We start from the raw sequence: 23,616 nt of genomic DNA on the forward strand, positions 1-23,616 counted from the left end.
CAACAGGGATGGGGGTTTATATGGAGTTCTGTTTTTCTTGCAACTTTTCTAATGTGAAAAAATGTTTAAGTTTTAAAAATACAATTTCCTGGGTCCTTGCTCAACCAGAATCTCTGTGGGCGGTGCCAAGAAACTGTGTTTTAACAAGCTCCCCAGATAATTAAGTACACTTAAGTCTCTGGTTAAAAAGAAAGTCTGATTAAAATCAGACTTTTTTTTAGCAACTTAATAAAGCCTACATTCTTACAGTTTCATCTTAATCTAGTGCTTGATAAATGATCAGTCCCATCCGGATGTCTGTAAATTTTATCTTTAGAAAGGAATACCCCACATTAGAGAAGTTTAAGGAACACTTAGGCCTCGCCTTAAAGAGACCCAAAGTAGAAGCTGTCCTCTGTGAGGTGCAGGCAACAATCAGAAAGTTGTTTGTTTTCCTGTTGGTACCTAGTAAAGTTGTGATTCGAGGGCTCCTATTTGCACCCCAAAGACTCGGTGAGCCCATAAAGCTGCCCAGCTGCTGTGTGTTTACAGTGAAAAAGAGAAAGCAATACTGGCATCACGTTAGCAGCTAAACACAACATTTACCTTAAATACATTAAATATTGGCATCCAATGAGAAGCACACTTAATTTTATGAGTCACCTGTCTAGCATGGCTGATTGTACATGAGTGTTTATTACTTTTCTGTGCTAGAGATGCCACTCTCTATCTGATCAGGTATCTGTTGGGTCTCATAGTCCCCCCACACCCTCAAAAAAGGAGAGTTCTTCTGAGTTAACTAGGGAAGAAGAGTTAGGGAAAGGGAGGGGAAAATTGAGCTACAGAGAAGGCCTTATATAATGTGAGAGAGGTTTTTTGAAATAAGCTGAACTGTGACTGATAAAGGGTCCATGTTTCCTTTGACAAGGAAGGGTGGGAGGTGACGTGCTTTCCTCTGGTGGCCACAAGGTGGTAGCATTGGCCTAGGTCGGCTTGCTGGTTCAGGTAGTGAGCCACTTGTGGTTTATGTCTAAGGTTTACTCAAAATAGATGTTTATAAATCAGGACTACTTGCTTGCTTTTGTTCTTTTTTAACTGGAACTTGGACTCTTCAGTTAGAGGGTCTAAGTTCTTATTTTGAAAAAAGGGCGTGAAATAATAACACTCATTCTTTTAAAATAATCAAAGTGGAGTTGAGCTGCTTTCTAACGTTCTCTAATGGAGAAAAGTGGGCTCCTCTCATTTCTCTCTGTGGTCACAGTCTTGCAAAATAACAGAGTTCCCCAGGTTAGCATGTAGGCCCTTAGGAAATAAAGCATCACCTCTTTCCCATCTCAGGCTCCAAGGCAAATGAGCCCAGAAGGGTTGGTGGTAGAAGACTACAACTCTGAACACAAGGTCTCTGGTGTGCCACATGCCTGGGGCGTGGCAGAGTGCGGCAATGTGTTGCTGCTTTTGGATCTACTGGGTCTGTAGAGCAACTCAAAGGTGTATCTCAAAGGTAGCAGCTACCTTCTAACTTTAGCAAGTTGTCTTTATTAAAACAAATAGAATTTTAAGAAATGAAACCTTTATACATTTGTAAGGCATTTGAAATCGGGATTGCCTACAACATATAGAATCTATAGTCAGCACAAGATGGCGTTAGAAAGCTTAGCACTGTTAATAAAATGTGTCCCATATTGTGTAAGCACTTTACATGTGCTAACCCTAACGCTCACTGTACTTATTAGGCTCCTACTATGCACAAAGTGAGGTTTTGCCTCTTTAGATTTTGCAAGTATAATCTTTGATAAAAACTGTAGTCACAGTAGAACCTGTATTGTTACAGTGCAAAACAGATTCTAAAGCAAAGAACAAGCTTGGCTTCCAAATTGTAAAATGCATCAGCTGTAGCTGTAATCATTTGTGGTTGGAGAGGCCAGACTGTTCCTGGTTGGGCTGTGGCTTTGTTTAGAATTAAGAGACTTATAAAGGAAGCCATAGAAACCCTGAGTTCCCCAATTGCTGTGGTACAGGAAATAGGGCAGTCAGCATCCATTGTCCTGACTGGATTGTTTAAGATATAATTTCAAGACAATTTGAAAACATGGCTCGATGATGTGTTTATTCAGTATCAGGCTCCCTTTTATCAGGGTTTGCTTTAGGGGCAATTGTGGGATGAACATTTCTACAACTTTCATGAAAAGCCTATTTGTGACATTGTCATTAGGTTCCAAGCCCTTTATGTAACAGATTCATATGAAGAAGAAAAAGTATATCTGTTCTCGGTTGCTGGTCCACTGTCAGCTGGGAGCGCCTTTAACTATGGTTAATAAGACCCCACCAGTAACCACATTGGTGCTAGTGTCATGGAGCCACTCAGGTGAGGAATAGTTTGAAAATCAGTGCCTACAAGTGGTGCTTCAGCCCATGTGACTTTTATATGGTGGCTCCTATTAGAAATCACCTTTGGTTTTTTCCTGTCCAGGGACAAAGCGTGATTATCTGTCTTCGCTGTTCTGAGGAACTGCCTGGCTTTCCCAAGTGTCTCCAGAGTGAATGGGTCAGGTTCTGCAGAGCTCGTGTTCCAAGTCCGACCATCCGAAGCACACCCTGAGGTGCCCTGAAAACCTATTTTCCTAGCCCTTGACTGCCTGGCCCTTGCTCTGCGAGCTTCCCAAAGGGAATGTCATTCTCTGCCACACCCCAAGATGTTGAATCACCATCAATGGGTGGGGCTAGTCATATTTTTAAAAAGCTTCCCAGGCGACTCTGATGTGTACCTCCCACTAATGGGTTCTATTGTATCTTTTTTTTTTTAAATCATAACCCACCTGAAATTCTTAGACCAGGACTAAACAATAAATTTGACATTTTAAATTCAGTATGGTTAAAGTATTGTGGAACACATTTGTTGTCTTTTGATAACTCTTGGTGTTACTCAGAAAATGCATCCCTGCTTCTGATGACATTTTCATTGGAAATGGCAAGGTGGGGGTGGTGGGGTGGGTGGAATTTTATGTTACTGAACAAGTTTCCTTCCACTGCCGGTCTCAGGAATTTTTTTTTTTTAATTATTATTAATAAGATTCCCTATTCCTATCTCCAGAAGACCGGAGGTTCACCGAGTTCCTTAAACAGTATAGGGGACCACGTGTACCCTTCCTCTCCTGGATGTATCTTCTTACACAGCATTCAAGCCCCTTGTGTTTTCACTTCCTGTAGCTAATCTATGCCCAAGTGGCTCCCTGCGACTTGATTCTCAGGCCTCCTGTCTGCTTTGTCCTCATCCCTCCCTTGTTACTGATTCCCAGATCTGGCCCTATCCTGACATTGGTGCTGCTTTTCCAGTTATCTGTAACTTGCCCCTCAGTGTGGACCCTAGATCAGCTTCAGTATCACCTGGGAGACCGAGAAATGCAGACTCTGAGTCTGCATCTTGTTACAGTGTGAGGAAGCCTGGTCTATGGGTCTAATCCCCATGCTGCATTCTAATTGAAACCCCCACTAATCCCACCTGCTCCCATCAGCCCCTTTGCCTACCTGGTGGTACTGCCGTTTTTCCAGACTACACATTTCGACTTCATTTTTCATTTCATTCTGCCTTTCATTCATTGATTCATTCGGAAATGCATTGACTGCCTCCCAGAGATAGGTGTTGGAGAAGCAGATATTATTCACATCATCAGTTATAAACGTGAGATTATGAGCACTATAGAAGAGAACCTGTAACACAAGGGAGTGGTTAGGGACACCGAGAAGGCTCCCCTCAGGAAGCGATGCTTGTGCTGAGTGCTAAGGCGTGGACAGGAGTTAATCACGTGAAAAGCAGGAAGTTTTCCAGGCAGAAGAAACAGCATGTGCAAAGGCCCAGTTCGTTATAGAACATTTGCAGAGATGGCTCTTAAGATGGCTCTTAAGTCCTTCATCTTTATCTGTTCTTCTATCCAGCCTTGTCAGATTTACAGCTTTTCATTCCCTGTCAGGAGCTGGCCTGGTCACTTGGCCCTCTTACCTGCGTGACGGGACCCTGCGCTCAGTTCCACACTTTTCCGGGCTATGAGTCCACTACTCCACAATTATCACAGTGAAAACCACTTTTCTTTCTGTTTTCTGAATATACCATGGTCAGATTCTAACCTGCCCTCTAATTCCCTCTTTATACGTGTATTCTTAAGTAAACTTGATGTTAAAATGTACATAAGGTGCACAAATCATAAATGTGCAGCTTGATGGATTTTCACAAAGTGGATACACCAGTGTCATTAGCACTGAGATCAAGAAATAGAATAGTATTAGAATCCCAGAAGACCTCATACCCACCTCAGTCACTATACCCAGAGATAACTACCATCCTGTTTTCTATAAGCATTCATTAGTTTTGCCTATTTTTTAAACTTTATGTAACTGCGTTCATGCTGTAGGTAATCTATGTCTAGCTGCTTCTGCTCAACATAACGTTAGTGGAACTCATTGTGTGTAACGATAACTCTTTTATTTCCTTGGTTGTATAGTCATGCATGGTGTGACTATACAATTTATCCATTCTCTTTTGATAAGGCTTTGGATCTTTTCCCATTTGGGCGATTATGAAGATTCTTGTACATATCTTTTAGTGAAATGTACATTTTTCTGTTGGGAATATGCCTAGAAGTAGAATTATTGTCACAGAATATGCCTATGTTCCACTTTAGGAGATACCATATCTACTCACCAGAAGTGCATGAGAGTTCCAGGTGCTCCATACCCTGGACAGCACTTAGTTTTGTCAGGTTTCATTGTAGTTATTCTGGCTGGTGTGTGGTACTATTGCTTTGTGGTTTTAATTTGCATTTCTTTGACAACTAATATGGTTCCCATAGTCTATTGATTCATAGCTCTTTATGTATTTGTGACTATATATGTATTGCAAATATTTCTATGGGTTGCTTTTTATTCTTTTAAATAGTGTCTTTTAATGAATAGAAGTTCTTAATTTGAATGTAATCTAATTTATCAATAAATATCTTCATTAAATCATTTTTATACCATATTAAGTTCTGTAAAACCTTAGGGGTAGGATGCACAAATATATAAAATAGTAAAACATAAATAAAAAATTAAAAGCCTGGGAAGTATATAGAAATTAGAAGATTTTGATCAGGGAGATAATAAAACACAAGCCATATAATTCTATGAACATGTTATAATTGAACAATAAATTGTGCTTAGAGCGTCTTAGAAATCAAAACTCAAACATGGTCTGTTATCCAGTTCTCATTATCTATGAGGTCCTTGGTATCGTGAAGATCAAAGACAGGTAAGGAGTGGGTCTGCTGTGAGGTACATTCACATGTAACTGGCAATTTGCATGTCAAAGCTAACAGGTATTTCTTCTGTTACAGCTTATTCAGCGATAGTTATGACCTCCCGATTACGTGCGTTGGGTGGAAGAATTAATAATGTACGCACCTCAGAATTACCCAAAGAGAAAACTCGATCCGAAGTCATCTGTAGCATCCGCTTTTTAGATGGCTTCATACAGACCTTTAAAGTTAATGTAAGTTCTTTAAAATTAAAATTTTTTTTGAGTTAATGCTCCTAAGAAATAGTTTTCATCTCTTGGTTTATAAGATGAAGAAGAAATTATTTTAAAACGAAAGCTTGAGATCTTAGATTGTATGTTGACATCAGACTGGAAATAACCTTAAAAACTTTGTCCACGTTCTCACTTCCACCTGGACTGTCTTCCCCCTTCTTCTTCGTGGTGTGAACTTGTGCGATTCTTAGATGTTACTACTTTGTCAGCTTCCTGAGCTAGTTCTCCGATAATGGTGCCCTGTATGTGCTTTATTAGAGTCCATGTCTCATTGCATTAACAATAGTTATAATTATTAGGTAATATGTCGCTCTTTAAACCACGAGCTCCTGGAGGACAGGAAGTATTTCCCCTGTGCCTGGCACAGGGCTGGGTGCATAGCATGTGCTCAATAAATGTGCAGATGGATGGGTCCTATCTGGAGGGAGGGCCTGGCTTCTCCCATCTCAAGCCCATGGCAGAGGCAGGGTCAAGAATGAGGTCTCCAGCCAGCAGTAAGATGCTTGAACAGTAGTCATTCCTGCTGCCCCAGCCCACCCCAGTTACCACATAGCATCATAACTTTTGCCCGTCTCTCCCATCCTCTTCCCAGTCCTTAAGGAGTCAAGCCCAGCCTGGAAAGTTTAATGTGCAGGGAAAGGTATCAGAAAGAGAAGATCTGGGATGAGAGAATAATGGGCGAGAGGATTTGATAAAAGACCACAGTAACCTAAAGAGTAACAAAAACTGACACCTGCATCTCTTGTCCCACCCATAAGTTTGCTTCCTGCTGACCCCGGGTCATTATGGACCTTAATAACTGAGCAGGCAAGGGGAGAGGGCAATTTGCATGAAGTCACAGTCTGGTGGGGACTGGGACTCCATCCTAGTCCAGGGATAGGACCGTCGCCAGATGCCTTTGGCTGGGAGCATCTTTCTTTAAGAGACAAGACGCAGATGGGTGACGAAGGACATGGGAATTTGGGCCCCCGTGCCTGGAAGAGAGTGGAAATGGACAGTAGAGACAGCTATTCCCCAACTTGTACCCAGCTCCTCCATCCGTTTCCACAGCCACCCAGGACTGTTCCCGAAGGCCAAGGCCCCGTTCTTTTGCCAGTGGGCAATGCTATTGTAGTAGAGGGACAAACCCCAGCAAGGGAATGTAATTGTGTAGTTAGGTGTCTCTAAAATCTAAAGAACATACGCCTGCAATCTATTTCTTAAGTCAGTTTGGAAAAGAACCGTCCTTTAGGGCAATACCATCCAAAAGAACTTCCTGCAGTGCTGGGAAATGTTCTCCAGCTACACTAGGCAGTGCAGGAGCCGCTAGCCACATGGGGCTATTGAACACTTGAAATGTGGCTAGTACACCTGAAGAACTAAATTTTATTTTATTTTTTTTAATTAAGATTTAAGTAGTCTTTTGTAGCTCACAGCTTCCACTTTGGCCAGTGCAGCCCATGCAGATATTTCTTGGAGTACCTCAGAACCCGCTAGAATGCATGTCAGAAGTAAAAATCCCTGTCCTGCCTAGATACTTTGAAACATACTCTGGTGGTGGGGCTCGAGCATCTGCATTTTAACTGCTCCCCGTGCAGTCTCGGTGCACGTTGCAGTTTGGAGAACCACTGACTTAGGGGCCTTTTGTCAAGGTCGTACCTACCTCCCTCGTGAAGCGACCGCTTTGGTTCACTGAACTTTTTCCTATATCCTGATTCCTTTTTAACACTGTCATCTATTGAATTTTGTGACTGGACCAGCTCTGCAGAGGTCCCGCATCTCTCTTCCGGATGCTGTAACCTGACAGCTTAGTTTATTTCTGACTTCTTTGTTAAAATGTATGTTGTCAGTCTGGAGCTAGTCCTCAACTGTATATCTTCTTCCTGATAAGCACGTGAATGTTTGTTTAACAACGTTTACTGAGCACCTACTACGTGCCAGGCTTTGTTCTGTGTACAAAGAATACAGCAGTGAAGAAAACAGCAAAATCGCTGCCTTTATAAAGCTTACATCTTAGAGGGAGAAAATGGACCATAAACAAATGTGTTCCATGTCCGTGGCATTATGTGCTTGGAAAAATAAAGCGAGATAAGGAGGTTGGAGGTGCCAGGGAAGGACAAGGTGTGGGGTGATCATTTTGTAGACGTGACCAGAGAAGACCTCATCTCAAGGAAGGGAAGGAAAGAACCCTGTAGTTTTCTCGAAACACATTCCAGGTAGAAGAAACAGCAGTGCAAAGGCCCTGAGGCAGAACCCCGGTTAGTGTGGTTACAGAATAGTGTGGGAGCCAGTGCATCTGGAGTAGAGTGAGCCAAGAGAATAGCAAAAGATAAGGTCACAGAGATAACAGATGTTGGGGTTGAGGGGATGTCTAGAACCTTGTAGGTCATTCTGAGGGCACTGACTTTATTCTGAGTGAGGCAGAGAGCATTGGTAGGTTTGGGTCAAGACCTGACATCATCTGACTCAAGTGTCGCTCTGGATGCCCTGGCGACAGACTGGGCCAGGGGCTAAGAGGGTATTATAACAATCCAGGGGAGAGATGATAAGCAGGCAGTGCGGTAGTGTGGAGGTGGCTGAGTAAACCCAGTCTGGAAATAGTTTTGAGATTTGCTGATAGACAGGATTTCAGATGTGGAAGAAGCCTCAAGGTGACCCTGGGGTTTTTGGCCTGAGCATCAGCAAGACGGTGTTGCAAGTTATAGAGATGGCAAAGGCTGCGAGAGACGCAGAAGTGCCAGTTCTGTTCTGATCACGTTGAGTTTGAGATGCCTGCTACTCATCTGTGTAGAAATGGTATTAGGTATATGAGTCAGGAGTTTAAGAGAAGGGTCTAGGCTGGGATACACGTGTGGGTGTTACCAGGGTACAGATGGTATTTCAAGCTGTGAAACTGGATGAGCTCACCTGAGGAGCAGATGAGATATGAATGAGGTTTGATGTTTAAGGGTTGGAGAGACGAGGAAGGAACACTGAAGGAGACAGAGCAGGACTGTTGAGGCAGGGAAGAGACCAAGAGCAAGAGTCTGGGAATCCCAGGTAAGAGTGTGTTTGAAAAGGAGTGATGAGCCCTGTAAACAGGAATAAGGAAAGTACCCACCCAGAGTGATAATCATTAACAGCCTCGGATGCCCAGTCGTTCTGAGCCGTGAACGTCTTTGTTATATCATGCTGCTGCCAGTGCTGCTTCTCCAAGTTTCCAGCAGGCTGGTCAAAGCTGACTCACATTGAACTTGAATTTGAGGGCCCGGTGGCAGCTTAGAATCTCCGTCACTTTATATTTTTCTATTTAATTGGGATTGTATGCACTGTCTCATTCAGACTGTTTAGCCTGGACTATCTTTTGACCGGGAGCAGGCATCATTAGGGAAGCTGACCTGGACATTAGTTGTCCTTAGTCCAGCCCAGGGAGCAAGCCAGTCACTGACAGTGACCTGGTATAGCAAACATGGCCTCTTATGGGGTGGGGACTGGGCTAGGAGGCTTGTTATTATAAATGTGTCCTTTATTATATTTCAATTTTTTTTGAGAACTGTGCGAGCTGTACAGAATAGATACCGGGATGGATGAGCTATGCACTCCAGAGGAAAGAGATGCAGTGTGGTGGGAACGTGCAGGCTTTTGCCCTGAAGGGACCTGAGTCAGGCAGTCAAACAAACCATCCATCGGCCGACAGCACAAGGCGTGGAGGGAGCCTCCTGGGGCCTCTGTTTGCTCATCAGCAACTGGGATGGTGATGACGACTTAGCAAAGCTGCCACAAAGATGAACCATCATGTATGAAAAGTGCGCATAGTATCCTGTCTGGCTCCTTGTAGATGTTCAATAGAGTATAATTAATAATATATATTAAATATAAATTCCTGTAAATAATTTCAGCAAGGAGAGCAGATAGCTCTTTGACACATCAAGAGAGTATCTCATTATTTAGGGGGAGAGAATCTCATAATTTAGACTATGTGGACCAGGTCATCTTTTCCATACTGTCATGATTCCTTTATAATGGAGATGTCCTGGGCAGAGGAAGTGGCAGAAAAAGGAGGCGTGTTCAGGAAATGGTGTGTCTCATGTTCCCACACTTCAGACCAAATAATGAGACCATGCCAAAGAAGAGGCTGCAGGAGGGGGCCTGACAGTTACCTAATATCCTCCTCCTGGTCACTGTGACCTATTTTCAGGTACATTATCTGCAGTCAAAAAAAAGAGCTGCCTTTGCTTGTTCTATCCAGTCTATTTCTGACTCATATTGTCCTTAATCTAAATGGTTTGGTTCAGAGGATTCCTGAGAAGTCAGCCTGTTAAAGCAGAATTTGCGATTTCCCAGGCACAGCACGCTATTTCCCACCCTGGGGCCTCTCTGCAAGGCTATCTGCTTGAAATGGCTTTTCTTAGCTCCTGCACCTGGAGGGAGTGGTGCGTCTCAGCCCTGTCACCCTCCGAGACCCAGGTCAAGGGTTGCTTCCGCTTGTCCCCAGGCAGAGGTGATAGCTTGTGTTGTCCTCTTGTGTGTTCACTGTGCCCTTCGTGTTTCCTAGCACCTGACAACATTTGACACACCCTGTTACAGTCTCTGCCTCCACGGCTGGACTCTCTGGGAGGGCAGGCAAAGGACACCTGTTACGGCTCTGTCCCCGTGCCCAGCACTGTGCCTGCTTCATCAGCTCTGAGTGGCAAAGTTGCCGAGTCCTGCTCTGGATGTGAAGTGTGGTCAGATGTCCCCACTGGCTTCTCACTTTAGATGACGGGAGCGGTGAGGCAGATTATCCCCCAGAGTGTCATGTGCCAACTCACTTTGAGGGTATCTTGGGTGGCATTTGAGTATTCGCGGCTCTCTTCCTTCATGTGGTTACTAGAGAGTTTTTTCCCCGTAGGCACTTCCATGGCTCCTGAGGTGCCAACAGAAACCATGAAGGATTAGCAATGTGCTGCGCCTAATCCATGGGTGGGTCACGGAGAGTTTGCGCTCGCTGTGATATGCAAGTTTTCCATTGTAGACATCATCACTTGGGAATCTCAGCTAAGGGGAAGGAAGAAGTCCTAGCAAATTAAACTACACTGTCTTAAGTCATTTGTCATTTTTCCTAGCCCTACTTCCCATGTACCATGTGGCTTCTTAACTTGAAATTTATTAAAGCGTTTCTTATTGTGGGGTATGGGTGTGCATAAAATCTCTGAATGTTCTAACTTCTTTTTCCCTACAATAAAGACTTGAACCACCAGTTCTTAATTCATTTTAAAATTTTGCCCTCTTGACTCTTTTTTCTAGAAACAAGATACTGGTCAAGTTCTTCTGGATATGGCATACAACCACTTGGGCGTGACCGAAAAGGAATATTTTGGTTTGCAGCATGGCGATGAATCAGTGGACTCCCCTGTGAGTACCATCCCGTTAAGACGTGCTGGACTCCCGCACAGTGTGGTTTTATAGCTTATGTTTTCTTACCCAACAGAGATGGCTGGAATCAAGCAAACCCATCAGGAAACAGTTAAAAGGTGAGCGTGACCTTCTCATTTCAGTCGAACACTAGATGTTAGTATATCATGGCCCATTTTTCTCCTCTGGTCATCGGTGTGCCTATAACACCTGCTACTGGACTCTAGGTGGTCCAGGTGACGTGAGTGAGCTGACTTCTCCTTGTCTGAGTTCTGAGTGAGCAGAGATGCTTCCAGACCAGCCCCTAAGAGTCCTCACCAGCTGTGAGCGAGAAAGGGAGAGGTGAAAGAAGGCAGCCAAGAGCTGGGGGAACCCACTTTCTTTTCACAAGGGAAGGAGAATAGCCTTTCTTAGCCCAGTGTAAGAGGTAGGGTGGGAAGGAGAGACACACACACACCTCTAGTCCTTTCCAACAGCACAGTCCCAATCACTGGAAACCAAGGCATAGGTAGGTGATATCACAAATATAACATAAAACTCATCACCCATGAGCGGGTCCCAGTACCAGTTAACTCCCCGGTAGGTGGGCTCAAGCCACATCTCACCCTGGCCTCCACCTGGGTCTGTTCTCAGCCTGGTTTTCCAACATCGTGCTCTGTTCCCCTTTATGCACCTTATGCCCCAAACAAAGGCTGACCGGCTGGGCCACACATACTTTTCTGTCCCTTTCCTCATTCCGTTCCATCTGTTGGAAATGCTTTTCCTTCTGTTTCTCTGTATCCAAATCTTGCTCTTCTTTAAAGCTGCTCAGATCCCATCTCCTCCCTATTGGAAGCTGTGACTCTCTTCACCCTCCCTTACATTTACCATTCTCCACTTTGTGCCTTGGAACATTGTCTCCTTTAGTAGTTATCTGCCTTTGTCTTGCTCAAGGAGCTTACAGTTTTGCAGAGTGAGGGCCCTTATCACATTTTCTCTGCACTCTTCACAGGAGATGGCCAGTGAGTGGTTGAGGGGTGAAGACAGGTGAATTTGTACACAAAAGATTGCACACACACTTGCCACACCCCCAGCCCTCAGGTGGAAAGGAATAAAGACAAGTCACCTTGGCCCTGATCCACTGCTTCTCTCACCTGGAGCCAGGGCCTCAGAATCTTTACCTCCCAAGAGTTGTGTCCTTGGTATTCAGAAGCACCCACAGGGAGCCACAGAACTGCTGTGCAGATTAACTACTTGCCCCCATTAGAATTCTCAGAGGGATAAGTGCACACAGAGATGTGTAGGTGTCGTTGTTCATTGTCTTACTAACTTATTCATTCAGCCCTGAGTTCAGACGTTGGCAAAGTACTGGGCTCAGCTCTGGGAATCTGATCCAAATCAGCTTTGAACTCTGCCCTCAAAGAGCTCACAGCCAAGTGTGGAGACATCGAAAAGGGAAGAGACAATACTAGGATAGCCCTGAGCACATGATAGGAAGCTCTGTGTGCACAGAGGAGGTTGATAAAGAAAGACGTGGAGGCTGGCCTGAGACACACAATGACAACTTACAGAGAAGGAAGGGAGCCAAAAGGGCATCCCAAGGCCGTGGAAGGACTTAGCTATCCCCCGATGTGCAGGTGGTCAGTCTTCACCCAGAGTTACACAGCATCGCTCACTCTGGTACCCAGGCACCTGTACAGAAGTGCATTTATAGGTGCACACAAACCAATTAAAGCCAGAGATAGAGAAGATACTAAAGAGAGGGGAAAGTGGAGCCCAGGATGAACTAAAGTGGAAGACATGATTAATAGGAGAGGGTGGAGAAGGCTTGAGTTTCAGAGAGCGAGAAAGTGCTGAGGACTTAGGGCCAGTGAATGTTCACTGAGTAATGGGGACCGCAGGGGAGTCCGGGTGAAGGTGGGGGGTTGAAATTGACCTGAGGAACAGCATGGATCTTAGCACCACAATCTGATCATCTCCTGTTGCCATATCTAGCAAAAGCAGATCGACTCTTGGTATGGTTGCATAAAGCTGTGTTTGAGTCTGTTAATTATGTAGTATTTGCTAGTATATTAATGACCTTTGGAATTCATTTTGCATTAAAAACATAACATGTTTTCCAGTATAAAAATGAGTTTGAAATGTGGCATAGCAGAAACCCCAATGCTATAATTCTGGTTTTGCCATCAGCTGTGTGACTTAAGGCAAGTCACATCTCTAATAGCTTATTTCTCTAAAAGGGTGCTATCAGTAGCAGCCCAGCCTACTCATAGTCATGGCAGTGTTTAAATTCAGGAATATATGTGAAAAATGTTTGAAAAGTATAAAATCACTGTATATATGAGACAGTATTTGTGAATTTTGTATAATTTGCTGATTTTTTAAATTCGTGATATAAATAATGGAGTGCACTGTTTGAACACAGACCAAAGTTAAAAACATGTAATAAGAAATAGATAATGCCTCGTTTGTTGTTTATGTTGCAAATATATTTTACTTCTTATAGACATGGAAATTTTTGAACAGTTAACTTATGCACTCCTTTTTTGAAATTAATCCTTTTATTGATGGAAAAAAAGCTGTGATCTAGTGAAAAATGCATCACTTATGGGAGAGTGGCAGCTTACATACATTGACTTTTTTAAAGGGAAAATTTAATTTGTTTTTGAAAAATGTTGTAGGAGGTTTCCCCTGTACCCTGCATTTTCGAGTAAGATTTTTTATACCTGATCCCAACACACTGCAGCAAGAACAAACCAGGTAATAACATTTTTTTAAAGTTTTCTCTTTAGTATATATAAAAATGAGTAACCACTAAAAATGTACTCTCTTTATTTTATCGCTGTGGCCAGATACTTCATTTGGGTATAACTGCACCAACAATTATGATCCAAGTCAAAATTGGGGTACACAGATTGAAATTTTAATCAGCTAATCAGTTTTCATTGTGGGGCCTGCTTCTCTCACCTCCTGATCCGGAGCAGTTTCCAGCACACCCCCATCCACCTCGTCCTGCCTCCCCCACCACCCCAGCCTCTCCTGCCTGTTGCGCTCCTGTGTCCAAAGAACTTCCTGCTAATGCAGGCAGGGCTTGGAAGACGCGTTTGTAAAACAGTCATCTGTAGGTCAGGTAGTACAGAGTCTCCGCAGGGCTGGAACTGAGGCTCGTGAGGACAAGAGGTCTCTGAACTAAGACTTCTCTGTCAGACCCCCACTTGGTAGGGGCCGGAAAGGAGAGCAAGCTGGGTCAGCATCTCGCCTCAGTGAATCAGCCCGGGCAGGCAGTATGTGAACCTGATAAGGGAAGGATGGCAGTTGTTTACCCCTTAGGGCTTGTCACCTGGCCCTGGCTTTGTGCTGGCTCGTGGGTTTTCTGGGTGGGGAACAGTGTTTGGAATGGAGGGGGCGGGTGCAGGAAAGTTGTGGCCCTTGGAACAGGGACTGTGCAAACTCAGCCTCGCCTCTACTTTGCCTGCGCCATGGCAACCCTAAGCCCTTTTCTCGTTGATACTTTCATTTTCCTTAAGGAGGGAAATTCTTCCACCAGAAAAAAAGCAGTGGATGTTCAGGAATATTGAGTCCTGGTCTGTGCTCACTATGGCCATGAGACCACTGAGACCAAGAAGGTGACATTAACTCAGAGTACTGTCTTGTTTTTTCAAACTTTCTTTTTTTTAATGGTAATCACATGGTCACATTTTAACTTTTAATATATTTAAAGGCCAAATATTAGTCTATTACTCTGTTTTGCTTTCTTTGTGCACCTCTTCCCTCTACAGTAGCAGACATTGGAGACTTGCCTGTGTTTACTGTGAAGTTAAATTTTAAGCCAGCATAAGAGATGTCCAGCATGACTCACGGGGTAACCACCGGAAGTGCACACTGTGCTTTGAGTTTTTCCCCATAATAGCTCTTTACTCTGGTGGTCTACGGGGTAGTGTACTAACGCTCAGCCTAGCAGGTCAGTTCATAAGCTGGAGGGCACAAAGTGGTGGCATAATCTATAAGAACGTGTGCTTGAAATGACCTCCTAAGGTTTTTCACAGGCCATTACCAAGTATCAAGTTCTGTTCAAGAAATGCTTTAAAAATGGCATGATAGATTATATATGTGTGTATGTGTGATATATATATGATGTATGTACATACAGGTGTCCACGTGTGTGGTTTTAATCAATGAGTTGTTTAAACCACAACCCCACAGTAAAAATATTTTTCGATTCATTACGCAGTACACAGGTATATATAAATTACTGAAGCAAACGTTTTATGAAACAATAATAAATGCAAAAGTACTCTGAAGTTTTTTTTGTTTGTTTTTTTGTTGTTGTTGTTTTTTACTCTGAAGTTTTCTATTGTTTCCTTTTAAAATATCAGCTGTGGCTCATTAAATTGATTTTACTACCAGTTGATAGGTTCTAACCCCAAGCATGAACTGCGCTGCCTAAATCAGTGATTGTCCCCCGTCTCCCTGTCTCCTCCTTGTTATGTCCACCAGAGAAGGAACTCGAGTGAGGGGATTGCTAGGGCCTGCATAATCTAGGAGTCCCTCTCCAACACCCTTCGTGGTCATTGGGCTTCCATTTCCCCAGGGAAGAAAAGCTCACTTCCTCTGGGAGCCAACAGAATCTTCCTGCCGAGCCTCCCTGACATTTGAGGAAAAAGTAGGGAGCTCAGGATAGAGAGAAGACTTGGGGAGAAAAGAAAGCTGCCTTCAGATCTGCAAGGAGCTATCGTAGGAGAGCGGGCATTCGATGTGCTGGTGGTAGAACCATGGCCAGTGGGTGGAGGCTACAGAGGGGCCGATTCTGGCTCAGGATGAGTAATAGACAAGTTTTTGCTTTTGCCTAAGTCCCAGATAAAATTCGGGTTGTCCTTGTGCTCCTCCTAAAATTTACTGGTCAGGACGGGTGATATCCCTAGAGTGGTATAAAATATAGCATTTGGGTACCAGATTTTTCTTTATTTTTTCTTTATTTTTATTTTTTCTTTATTTTTATTTTTTAGGTGAGGCAACCCTTGGTTGACCTCACAGATTGCAAGGACCTTTTCAGCTTACAATCCTTATTTTTTAATTTTTTACACCTACAGCACCTCGTCTTCCTAGGTGGTCTCCCATCCAAGTACTAACAAGACCCGACCTTGCTTAACTTCTGACATCAGACAGGATCGGGCTTGTTCAGGGTAGCATGGCCGTAGACTAGATTTTTCTTAATGCAATAGGAGCCGTGGCCGCAGCCACCCCTGTGGTTCCTATAGAGCTGGGGCACGCTTCCACCACTAATTTGTGTATGTGTTTTGTTTGTTTTTACTTAAATGAAGAGTTTTGCCTGTGTTCCTGGCACCTAATATCTTATTAAGCCCCAGCTCTGTAGCCTGTCCAAAAGTTACATTCCCTGTTAGAAATTTAGCTCTTAATAGTCAAAGAAAGAATATAGAGGTCGTATTTGTTTTGTTTATTTTCTAAGGATCCAGGCAGGGGGGCATTTTTTGTTTTTTGTTGTTGTTTTTTTTTTTCTGAAGTTGAGCTCATGGATAAGGTAAACTGCAGGCATGATCATTACATTTCTGAAGACAGGTACATGAAGCTTCTTTTTCTAAATGTCTTTCCTTTTTTCTAATTGCTAAATAAATGTCTCTTTGATTGCGAGCCTCCACAACTGCTGTTTCTGATAAATTTAGATCATTCTGAACAATTATTTCACTTACTGGCAGCCTCAAAATGAGGCTTCTTTAAGATTTCTAGGAGGTCTGCTAAGTTTGGGTCTCATCCCATTATTCTGATCTCTTTGCAGTGATGTCATGGGGTTTACTCACACTTTGCTGAATATATGTGACAAGGGAGCGTTTGATGAATGAGGATGTCCAGGTTCATGGTCTCATTTATATCCCTAGGAAGATACTCCAAATAACTGGACTCGTCAGTGAAAGCCCAGATTTACCATTGGATTATCTCTAATTCTCTCTCTTTTCTTCTTTCTCTCAGTAGCATTGTAGGAGGAGAGAACACTTAATTCTGGTTGAATGTCAGCTTGGATAAACATAGAAACAAACTAGAAAAAAAACTGGTTATGTTCTCCTAGGTGGAAAAGATAGAGATTTCAATATGGAATAAGCATGAATCACCAAATCTGTGTTACACCGTCTCTCGATGCTAATCTTCAACACATTAAGGGTAGTTGATGGTAATTATAGTCAAAGTAATAATATCAGAGTTAGGAAATTGATCCTAAGCTTTTTAGTCATTAGACGCATAAGAAATTTGTGACATAGATTTTTTCATAGCATGAGTGTTCAGGTTAAAATAAGACATAACTGACCTCATATAACCTATCTGAACACCAGTTTCCTCATCTATAAAAATTAGTGGTAGTGGCACCCACCTCAGAGTTATTATGAGGTTGAAATGAGGTAATAAGTTATAAAGCACCATGCACACGGCCCAGAACTATGCAAATAAAAAGTTGTAATACCATGTGAAGCATTCACGTTTCAAAACACCAGCATCTTGACCTTTAAACATATAAATTTGAAGGACTAAGACTGATTTGTTTTAATTGCCAAAATTATCTTTCACCTGCCCCTGGACACTTGTACTACGTCTATATTATATTTCAAGAAGTTTTCCTTTTGTTGTCTTGGCCAGACACTGGAATGTCTATCCCATTTGAATCCAGGCTTTAAAAAAGAGTGGAAGCTAGTGGCCAAGTGTCATGTTAATGCCACATCCCTAAATATAATGCTCTTTAAGGCCATTCCAGGCCCGCATAGTGCTGTGGATGCCTTCTGTTCCCCACTCCCTGGATGGAGAGTAGAGTCACAAGATTATGAGGGGCCTGTGACAACTTTGCCCACAAATCAGATCTTGGGATTTAAAGTGATATTGCTCACAGAGAAGTGCATAATCCAGCTTGAAGGTCCTGGCAGCCTATAGTTGACTAATGCGTATGCTTTTGCTGGAGCACCCACAGTTCCTGGGACACAGGATAAAAACCCAGCTGGGTGTTTGCACCCCAGCCAAGGAGATGTCTTCACAGACCCTCCTCCCCGCGGTAACTTCATGCAGAGGATACGTGGGTGTGCCCATGCCGCGTTCAGAACGACAGCCCCTCAATGTGTGGGGGCTGCCTGTGCAGAACGCCTGAGGGTCCTGGTGCTCCCAGATACCCCGAGTTTGATTGGGGTGGTCCAGGCTGAGGGCAGGGTTGCTCACTGGCAGTGGTACCAGCTGATCCTTGACAGGCTGCTTCCTGGCTCAGCCATCCTTAGGACAGCATGTGCTGGCATGAGGCCAGCTGAAATCACCCCTGCCAATCAAGACTTAGGCAGCCACGTGAGCCATGGTTACTGAAGGGGCAGCTTTGCAATATGCAAAGTAGCACCTGATGCTTTAGACAAAAATGTGCTTTTATGTATTTTGTTTTTCAAATATACAGGTCTTATCCTTAACTAATCTTTTTTTTTTTTTTTTTTTGCTTATTTCAATTTTGAGTATGATGAATTAATGAAAATCATTGTTTCATAGGCATCTGTATTTCTTACAACTGAAGATGGATATTTGTGAAGGAAGGTAATGAGATTTTTGTATTCTTCTCTTCCTGTCAGTTGCCAGATTAGCAAAATTCCTGGTTCTAATTGGATGAACATGCATTTCTGGTAACAATATTAAATGCGTAAAGAGAATAGATGTTGAAAGTGGTATCCTGTATGACGTTATGCTTTGGACATCTGTGCTTAACTTGGTCTTGGTTTAGGGAGGCTAAGGACTGACTAACCTCATTTCATGTTTCAGTTGAATTACACAAGGTACAGTTATCTTTCTAGTAAAGATGAGAAATTTTAAATGGAAGGAGGGATACAGAATGTAAAATGGACTTCATTCAGGAAGGCAGATCAGGCCTAATTTAGGTCCACTTCTGAGCCCCTTCGTGCCTATGGGGACTCACGTCCTCTCTGGGACACTTTCTGCTCAAAGATCTGAGCATCCGCCCATGATTCAGCACTTCCTGGGTGTTAGTACCTGTGACCAGCTCAGGAAGGGAGAGGGGATTCCAGGCCAGTGGTCCCTGAGCTACCTCCTCCAAATCCTGAGTTTCTTGATTTAGGGAAGAAAATGTAACTGATAAGGTAAACTGATGGGAACAGCCGCGTTTTATTCACATTCTCCTCGTCCCCTCTTTCCTCCTGTCAGTTTAGTTCTACTGAGAAGGGTCTTCAGGAGCCTTTGGTGTCCTTCCCTAAGGGAGCTTGCAGTCTGGTTGGGGAAGTGAGACAAGAGCTCATGAAGCAGAAGCAGCATGGACAGCGAAGACCACAGTTGTCATAAGGTTTTAGGAGAAGGAGATGCTGGTGTGGGCTGGCCGAGTCTTTGTGGATTGCCTTGATGAGCCAGGATTGAGGCTGGTAGAGAAACGAGGAGTTGGATCTCCCTAGGCAGTGAGAAGACACCCCATGCCCCACAGTCCCAGTTGGAAACCACGTGTTGGGAGCTTGCAGGAGAATAGAAAGAAAAGGTCTCTTTGTTTTAAATGTAGACATGCATCTTATATCCAGCAGGCAGAGGAGAGCTATTGAAGGTTTTAAAGCAGAGAGGATGTAGCAAGAGCAGCATCTACGAAGACAGTGTCAGTGAACGAAGGAAAAGGTGGAAGAGGCTGAGGGTTTTCCATCTAGATGGGAGGGAGAGTACAGCCCTTCAGGACGCTATTGCAGACATCCAGGCCAGAGATCGGGGAGCATGGCAGTAAAGATAGGGGTGAGAGGAAGGAGGAGCAGTTCGAAACAAGGGACATGTTTAAGAAAGGATAGCTGGGACCTATGGACTATCTAGCATCATAAAACTAGAGAATTTTTCTAATTCGGCTCATCCCCACTCAAAGGGAGAGATGAATCTCTTCTCTGGCGCAACCAGCAGGCCTTTGGGGCTCTGCTTGAGCCCTCCCGGTAACGGGGAGCTCGCCTTTCCATGAGGCAGCCTTCTGACATGTCAGGGCAACTCTAGGTTGAAATTATGCCACCACCACCCCACCCCCCATACCCTTCTGGGCCCAGGCTGCCCTCCGGAATGTATCACCCTCTCCTCTGCACACTAATTTGTTTTTTCCCCACAAACATTTTGCAAGCACCTGTTAGGAGACGAGCACTGTACCGTGCTGGTCAAATAAGGCCCCTGCCTCTTCAAGTGCTTTCAGTCTAGCTCTCCAAATACTGGAAGTTGGTCATCTTTATTTTTTCTTCTCCAAACAAAATGCCCCTTGTGAGTTTTGTGCGCATCGGTAGAAATCTGGTTTAGATTCCTGGCATTCCTGTCGGGTCACCACCTCTCTGAAAAGGCCTCCCGCTACCAAATGCTTCTCAGGTGTGTGTCAGAGTGGCCCTTTGTAGCCATGAGTCTCTTGACAGACTTGTTGGATTTAGTTGGTATTTCTTCTGGGTGTCAGATTGTACCCCGACTTGTTTGAACTGACAGTACCCAAGGCATCGGCTCCTTCCTGTTGAGATAGGTGATCTTATCCAATAGATGGAGACCCTAGAGCCTGGACAGAAAGAAAAGAGTCAGGAACATGTAGCCTGTTAGTGGCTGAGCTGAGAGTAGAGTGCAGGCTTTCAGTGTTCTTTAATTTGTAGTTACACTATTCTTTGGAAGTGTTTTTCTTTCTGACTTATTTGTAACACTATTGCTTCCATCTAGACTGAACCCTCTTCGGTTCTCTTCTGAGTTGTTCCCTAAATCCCATTCAGTTAACTCTTCCTGTAGCAAGGATACTGGCTAAGATTTCATGAAGCCCATCTTGGTAGGAGAGGGAATGGCTGACGTTTGTCACCATGGACTCTCTGGGATTCCAGATGAATGAAATGGATGATAAGTCTCCCTGGATACATCTCCAAACTTGGAGAGAGCATTTAGAGGTTCTAGCGAGGGCCTCTCAGATAGGGACGGCAGCTACAGGACCCACACACACTGCAGGAGGACAGAAAGGGGAACCCCCGGCAGCCAACCAGATTAGTCAGAGGTGGGGTGACTCACTTCTTCAGCACTTCATGGGCTGCCATGGAAACTGCATGTTTTCTTCATTTCCCATGGGATCGTTGGGAAGACTGCTTTTAAAATCTGTCTCCCCACCCTACAAATCCTTGCTCCTACTGCCGCTTTCAGCCCTTTCCCAGTACACCCTTCCACACTGCTCCAGGTCCTCTGGCAGGGCTCCGAGGTAGACCATGGAACCCTGGGTTGAATGGAGAAAAAGCGAGCAATCAAAGGGTTTGAAATACGACCGACACAGAGATGGATTCACTGGCAGAAATAGGGTGTTTGAGAGATCAGTGAGCTTAAGAGGAAAGAAGAAGAAGCCCAACCTGGAGTTCATGGATTGCTAGTGGACGGCAGGAAAACTGAGAGGTGGACAGACCGTTCCGTATAGCGCGGAACTTCTGGAAAGTAAATAGATTCAGGAATCTTAAGTAATTGTAACAAATTTAATTAAGTAATTTAAAACTCACTAGAGTTTTAAAATCCAAAATACTTTTAGATTCTGCCCTTCTAAGAGGATGTCACTCTTCAAAAAAAAAAGGGTGATCAAGAATCATGGAGCCCTTAGACCTCAGGGATTTAGGTAGAGGCTGTACGAAGTCTCACGTCTTTACTAGAAAGATAAGAAAGTCGCCCGTTGATATAAGAGTTCGGTTTTCTCACTTTTCCTCTTAGTGACATGAGCCTGGTCTTTCTTGACCAGCCAAACCCTGGCCAGCATTAGATGTTCATGGTATATGTATGAGTGTATATTATTTTAAACATGAAAACGTTTTCTTAATCTTTAGAAATCTTTAGTGTTACATGTATCTTTATCATTTGAGATTAAGTTGTATCGTAAAATTGTCTTTGTTATGATTCATGATGTATTTTAATGGTTAACTCAAGAAAGGAAAAACAGGTGATGGATGAGTGTTCCAGCCTGTTGCTGGTTCTTGTGACTTTCCTAATTTGTTTTTCCCCTTACAGGCTGACCTGCCCTCTTAGCTCAGCGGTGGTTCTAGCATCCTACGCAGTACAATGTAAGTCACAAAGGGGGCGTTTCACAGGTGGACACATCGTTCTGACCGATGTTATTAAGAAAGTCACCAGCTTCTCCCATTTGACCGAGTCCTTCCCCCTCTTCCCCGGGAATCTCGTTGGGCAAGCATAGCTCTGGTTGTCCAGATAGTTCCACTCTCACGCTGACTTATACGCTCCTTCATCTCAGGGATGCTGGAGTAAAGGAGATGTTTTAGGGGGAAAGAGTAGACGAGCTGTGGTGTGAGGTTTTCTCTCAGGGAACCTGTAAAACAGAAGACCCGTATTGCACATTACATTTTCCAGAGGTTTTGTTCACGCGTTGGATTCGATCTCCCTAACAAACCCCAGTGGGGCAAATATTTCTACCCGTCACCTCCTACAGACGAAACTGAGAACCACCCAAATTAATGGAATTTTATGGAGATCACTCCTACTACTTACTTGATGCCACTCTTGTACACTCCTGGGATCTTAGGGATTTATTTTTAGAGTTTCCATAGAATTAATGGGTTATATATACATTAGTCTATAGCACCACTTACTATCCAATAGAAATATAATATGAGCTGCATATGTAATTTAAAATTTTCTAGTAACCATATTAAAAAAGTAAAATGAAACAGGTGAGATTAGTTTCAATATAGTTTAACCTAGTATATCCAAAATAGTTTAATATGTAATCAATATAAAAATTAATGAGCTATTTTACCTTTTTGTACTAAGTCTTTGAGAACCAGTCATGTGACTAGTGGCTGCCATATTGGACAGAAAGTCTCAATGGGCTTTTTCTGTTTAAGCTGGAATAAGAATCTACTTTTTCAATCAGTAAAACTTTTCTGAGCATATATTCCACATTAGGCCCTGTAGGAGATGCCGGGTATGCACAATAGAAAGAGTGAATAGCCAGATGGAAGGCAAAGCATCACTTTATAGTTAGTTAGCTGTGTGGCGCCAGTATAGTACATCAACATAGAGCCACATGGTATCTCAAGACTAAATCCCTCTACCTTCCTCTAAGCCCCACACCATCTTGGCCCAGTATCCTGAGGGCTGACTGCATGGTAGCAAGGTAAGAAAGCAAGATTATCAGATCGCAGAGCAGATTAGGGCTGAACTACTCACCCTACTCTGATCTCGGAAGAGGCAAAATAGCAAGAGAAGGCTGATAGGGACTCCTGAGGGTGGCCTTAGGTCTGCCTACTTCCCTAGCAGCAAAGAACAGAAATGGGGGAGGTGAAGAGCAAGGTGGCTTGGCCTGCAGCTCGCCTACTCACCTGCTGATACCAGGAAGTAAAAGAGAGACTTTTGATTGTGACTCTACTCACTGGTAAGACAAGACTTAGTGTTAGTCTCCCCCTATAGCCTGCTTCTCCTTCTCCCCAATGGGAAACTCAGAAGAGGTTGCACAGTGGTGAGCCTGGATGGATTTGAAAGTTTACCCTCCCTACAATATATCTGGAACAGACCCAGCCATGTCATGTTACATCCATTCGGGATATGGCAAAGTCACCCGTAAACTATATTCCTACTGATCTCTAGACGTCATGTACTCAATCTCTGCCAGGCTGATGAGCTGAGGAGACCAAGCTTTCCTTCATCTCAGAGCAAGTTTGGTGTTCAGAGCTAGGGTTTCAGGTTTGAGGGGCAGGAACACTAGAAAGGATATAGCTTTGAGGCAGTCAGATTCCACTTAC

At 43.7% G+C, this 23,616-nt stretch overlaps 1 protein-coding gene and 1 pseudogene across 7 annotated transcripts in view; one reads left to right on the top strand and one right to left on the bottom strand.

Moving 5' to 3' along the window:
• The window catches only part of PTPN3 (protein tyrosine phosphatase, non-receptor type 3), a 106,080-nt gene that overhangs the window by 24,860 nt on the left and 57,604 nt on the right, over positions 1 to 23,616 (top strand). For 5 of the 7 annotated variants that reach the window (XM_011364940.2, XM_023533466.1, XM_011364937.2 and 2 more), the window contains 6 exons: positions 5,346 to 5,500; positions 10,784 to 10,891; positions 10,968 to 11,010; positions 13,552 to 13,630; positions 18,395 to 18,439; positions 21,869 to 21,921. In XM_011364940.2, coding sequence (XP_011363242.1) covers positions 5,363 to 5,500; positions 10,784 to 10,891; positions 10,968 to 11,010; positions 13,552 to 13,630; positions 18,395 to 18,439; positions 21,869 to 21,921 — 466 coding nt within the window. In that variant the 5' untranslated portion in view covers positions 5,346 to 5,362. Of the gene's footprint in view, positions 1 to 5,345; positions 5,501 to 10,783; positions 10,892 to 10,967; positions 11,011 to 13,551; positions 13,631 to 14,649; positions 14,832 to 18,394; positions 18,440 to 21,868; positions 21,922 to 23,616 lie in introns of those variants that run through there. The other 2 variants (XM_023533468.1, XM_023533469.1) reach the window with 2 other exon arrangements.
• On the bottom strand, positions 15,952 to 16,070 carry LOC111742916 (annotated as a pseudogene).

This window comes from Pteropus vampyrus, unplaced genomic scaffold (genome assembly GCF_000151845.1).
Source record: "Pteropus vampyrus isolate Shadow unplaced genomic scaffold, Pvam_2.0 Scaffold103, whole genome shotgun sequence".
In the NCBI taxonomy this organism is placed as follows: Eukaryota; Metazoa; Chordata; class Mammalia; order Chiroptera; family Pteropodidae; genus Pteropus; species Pteropus vampyrus.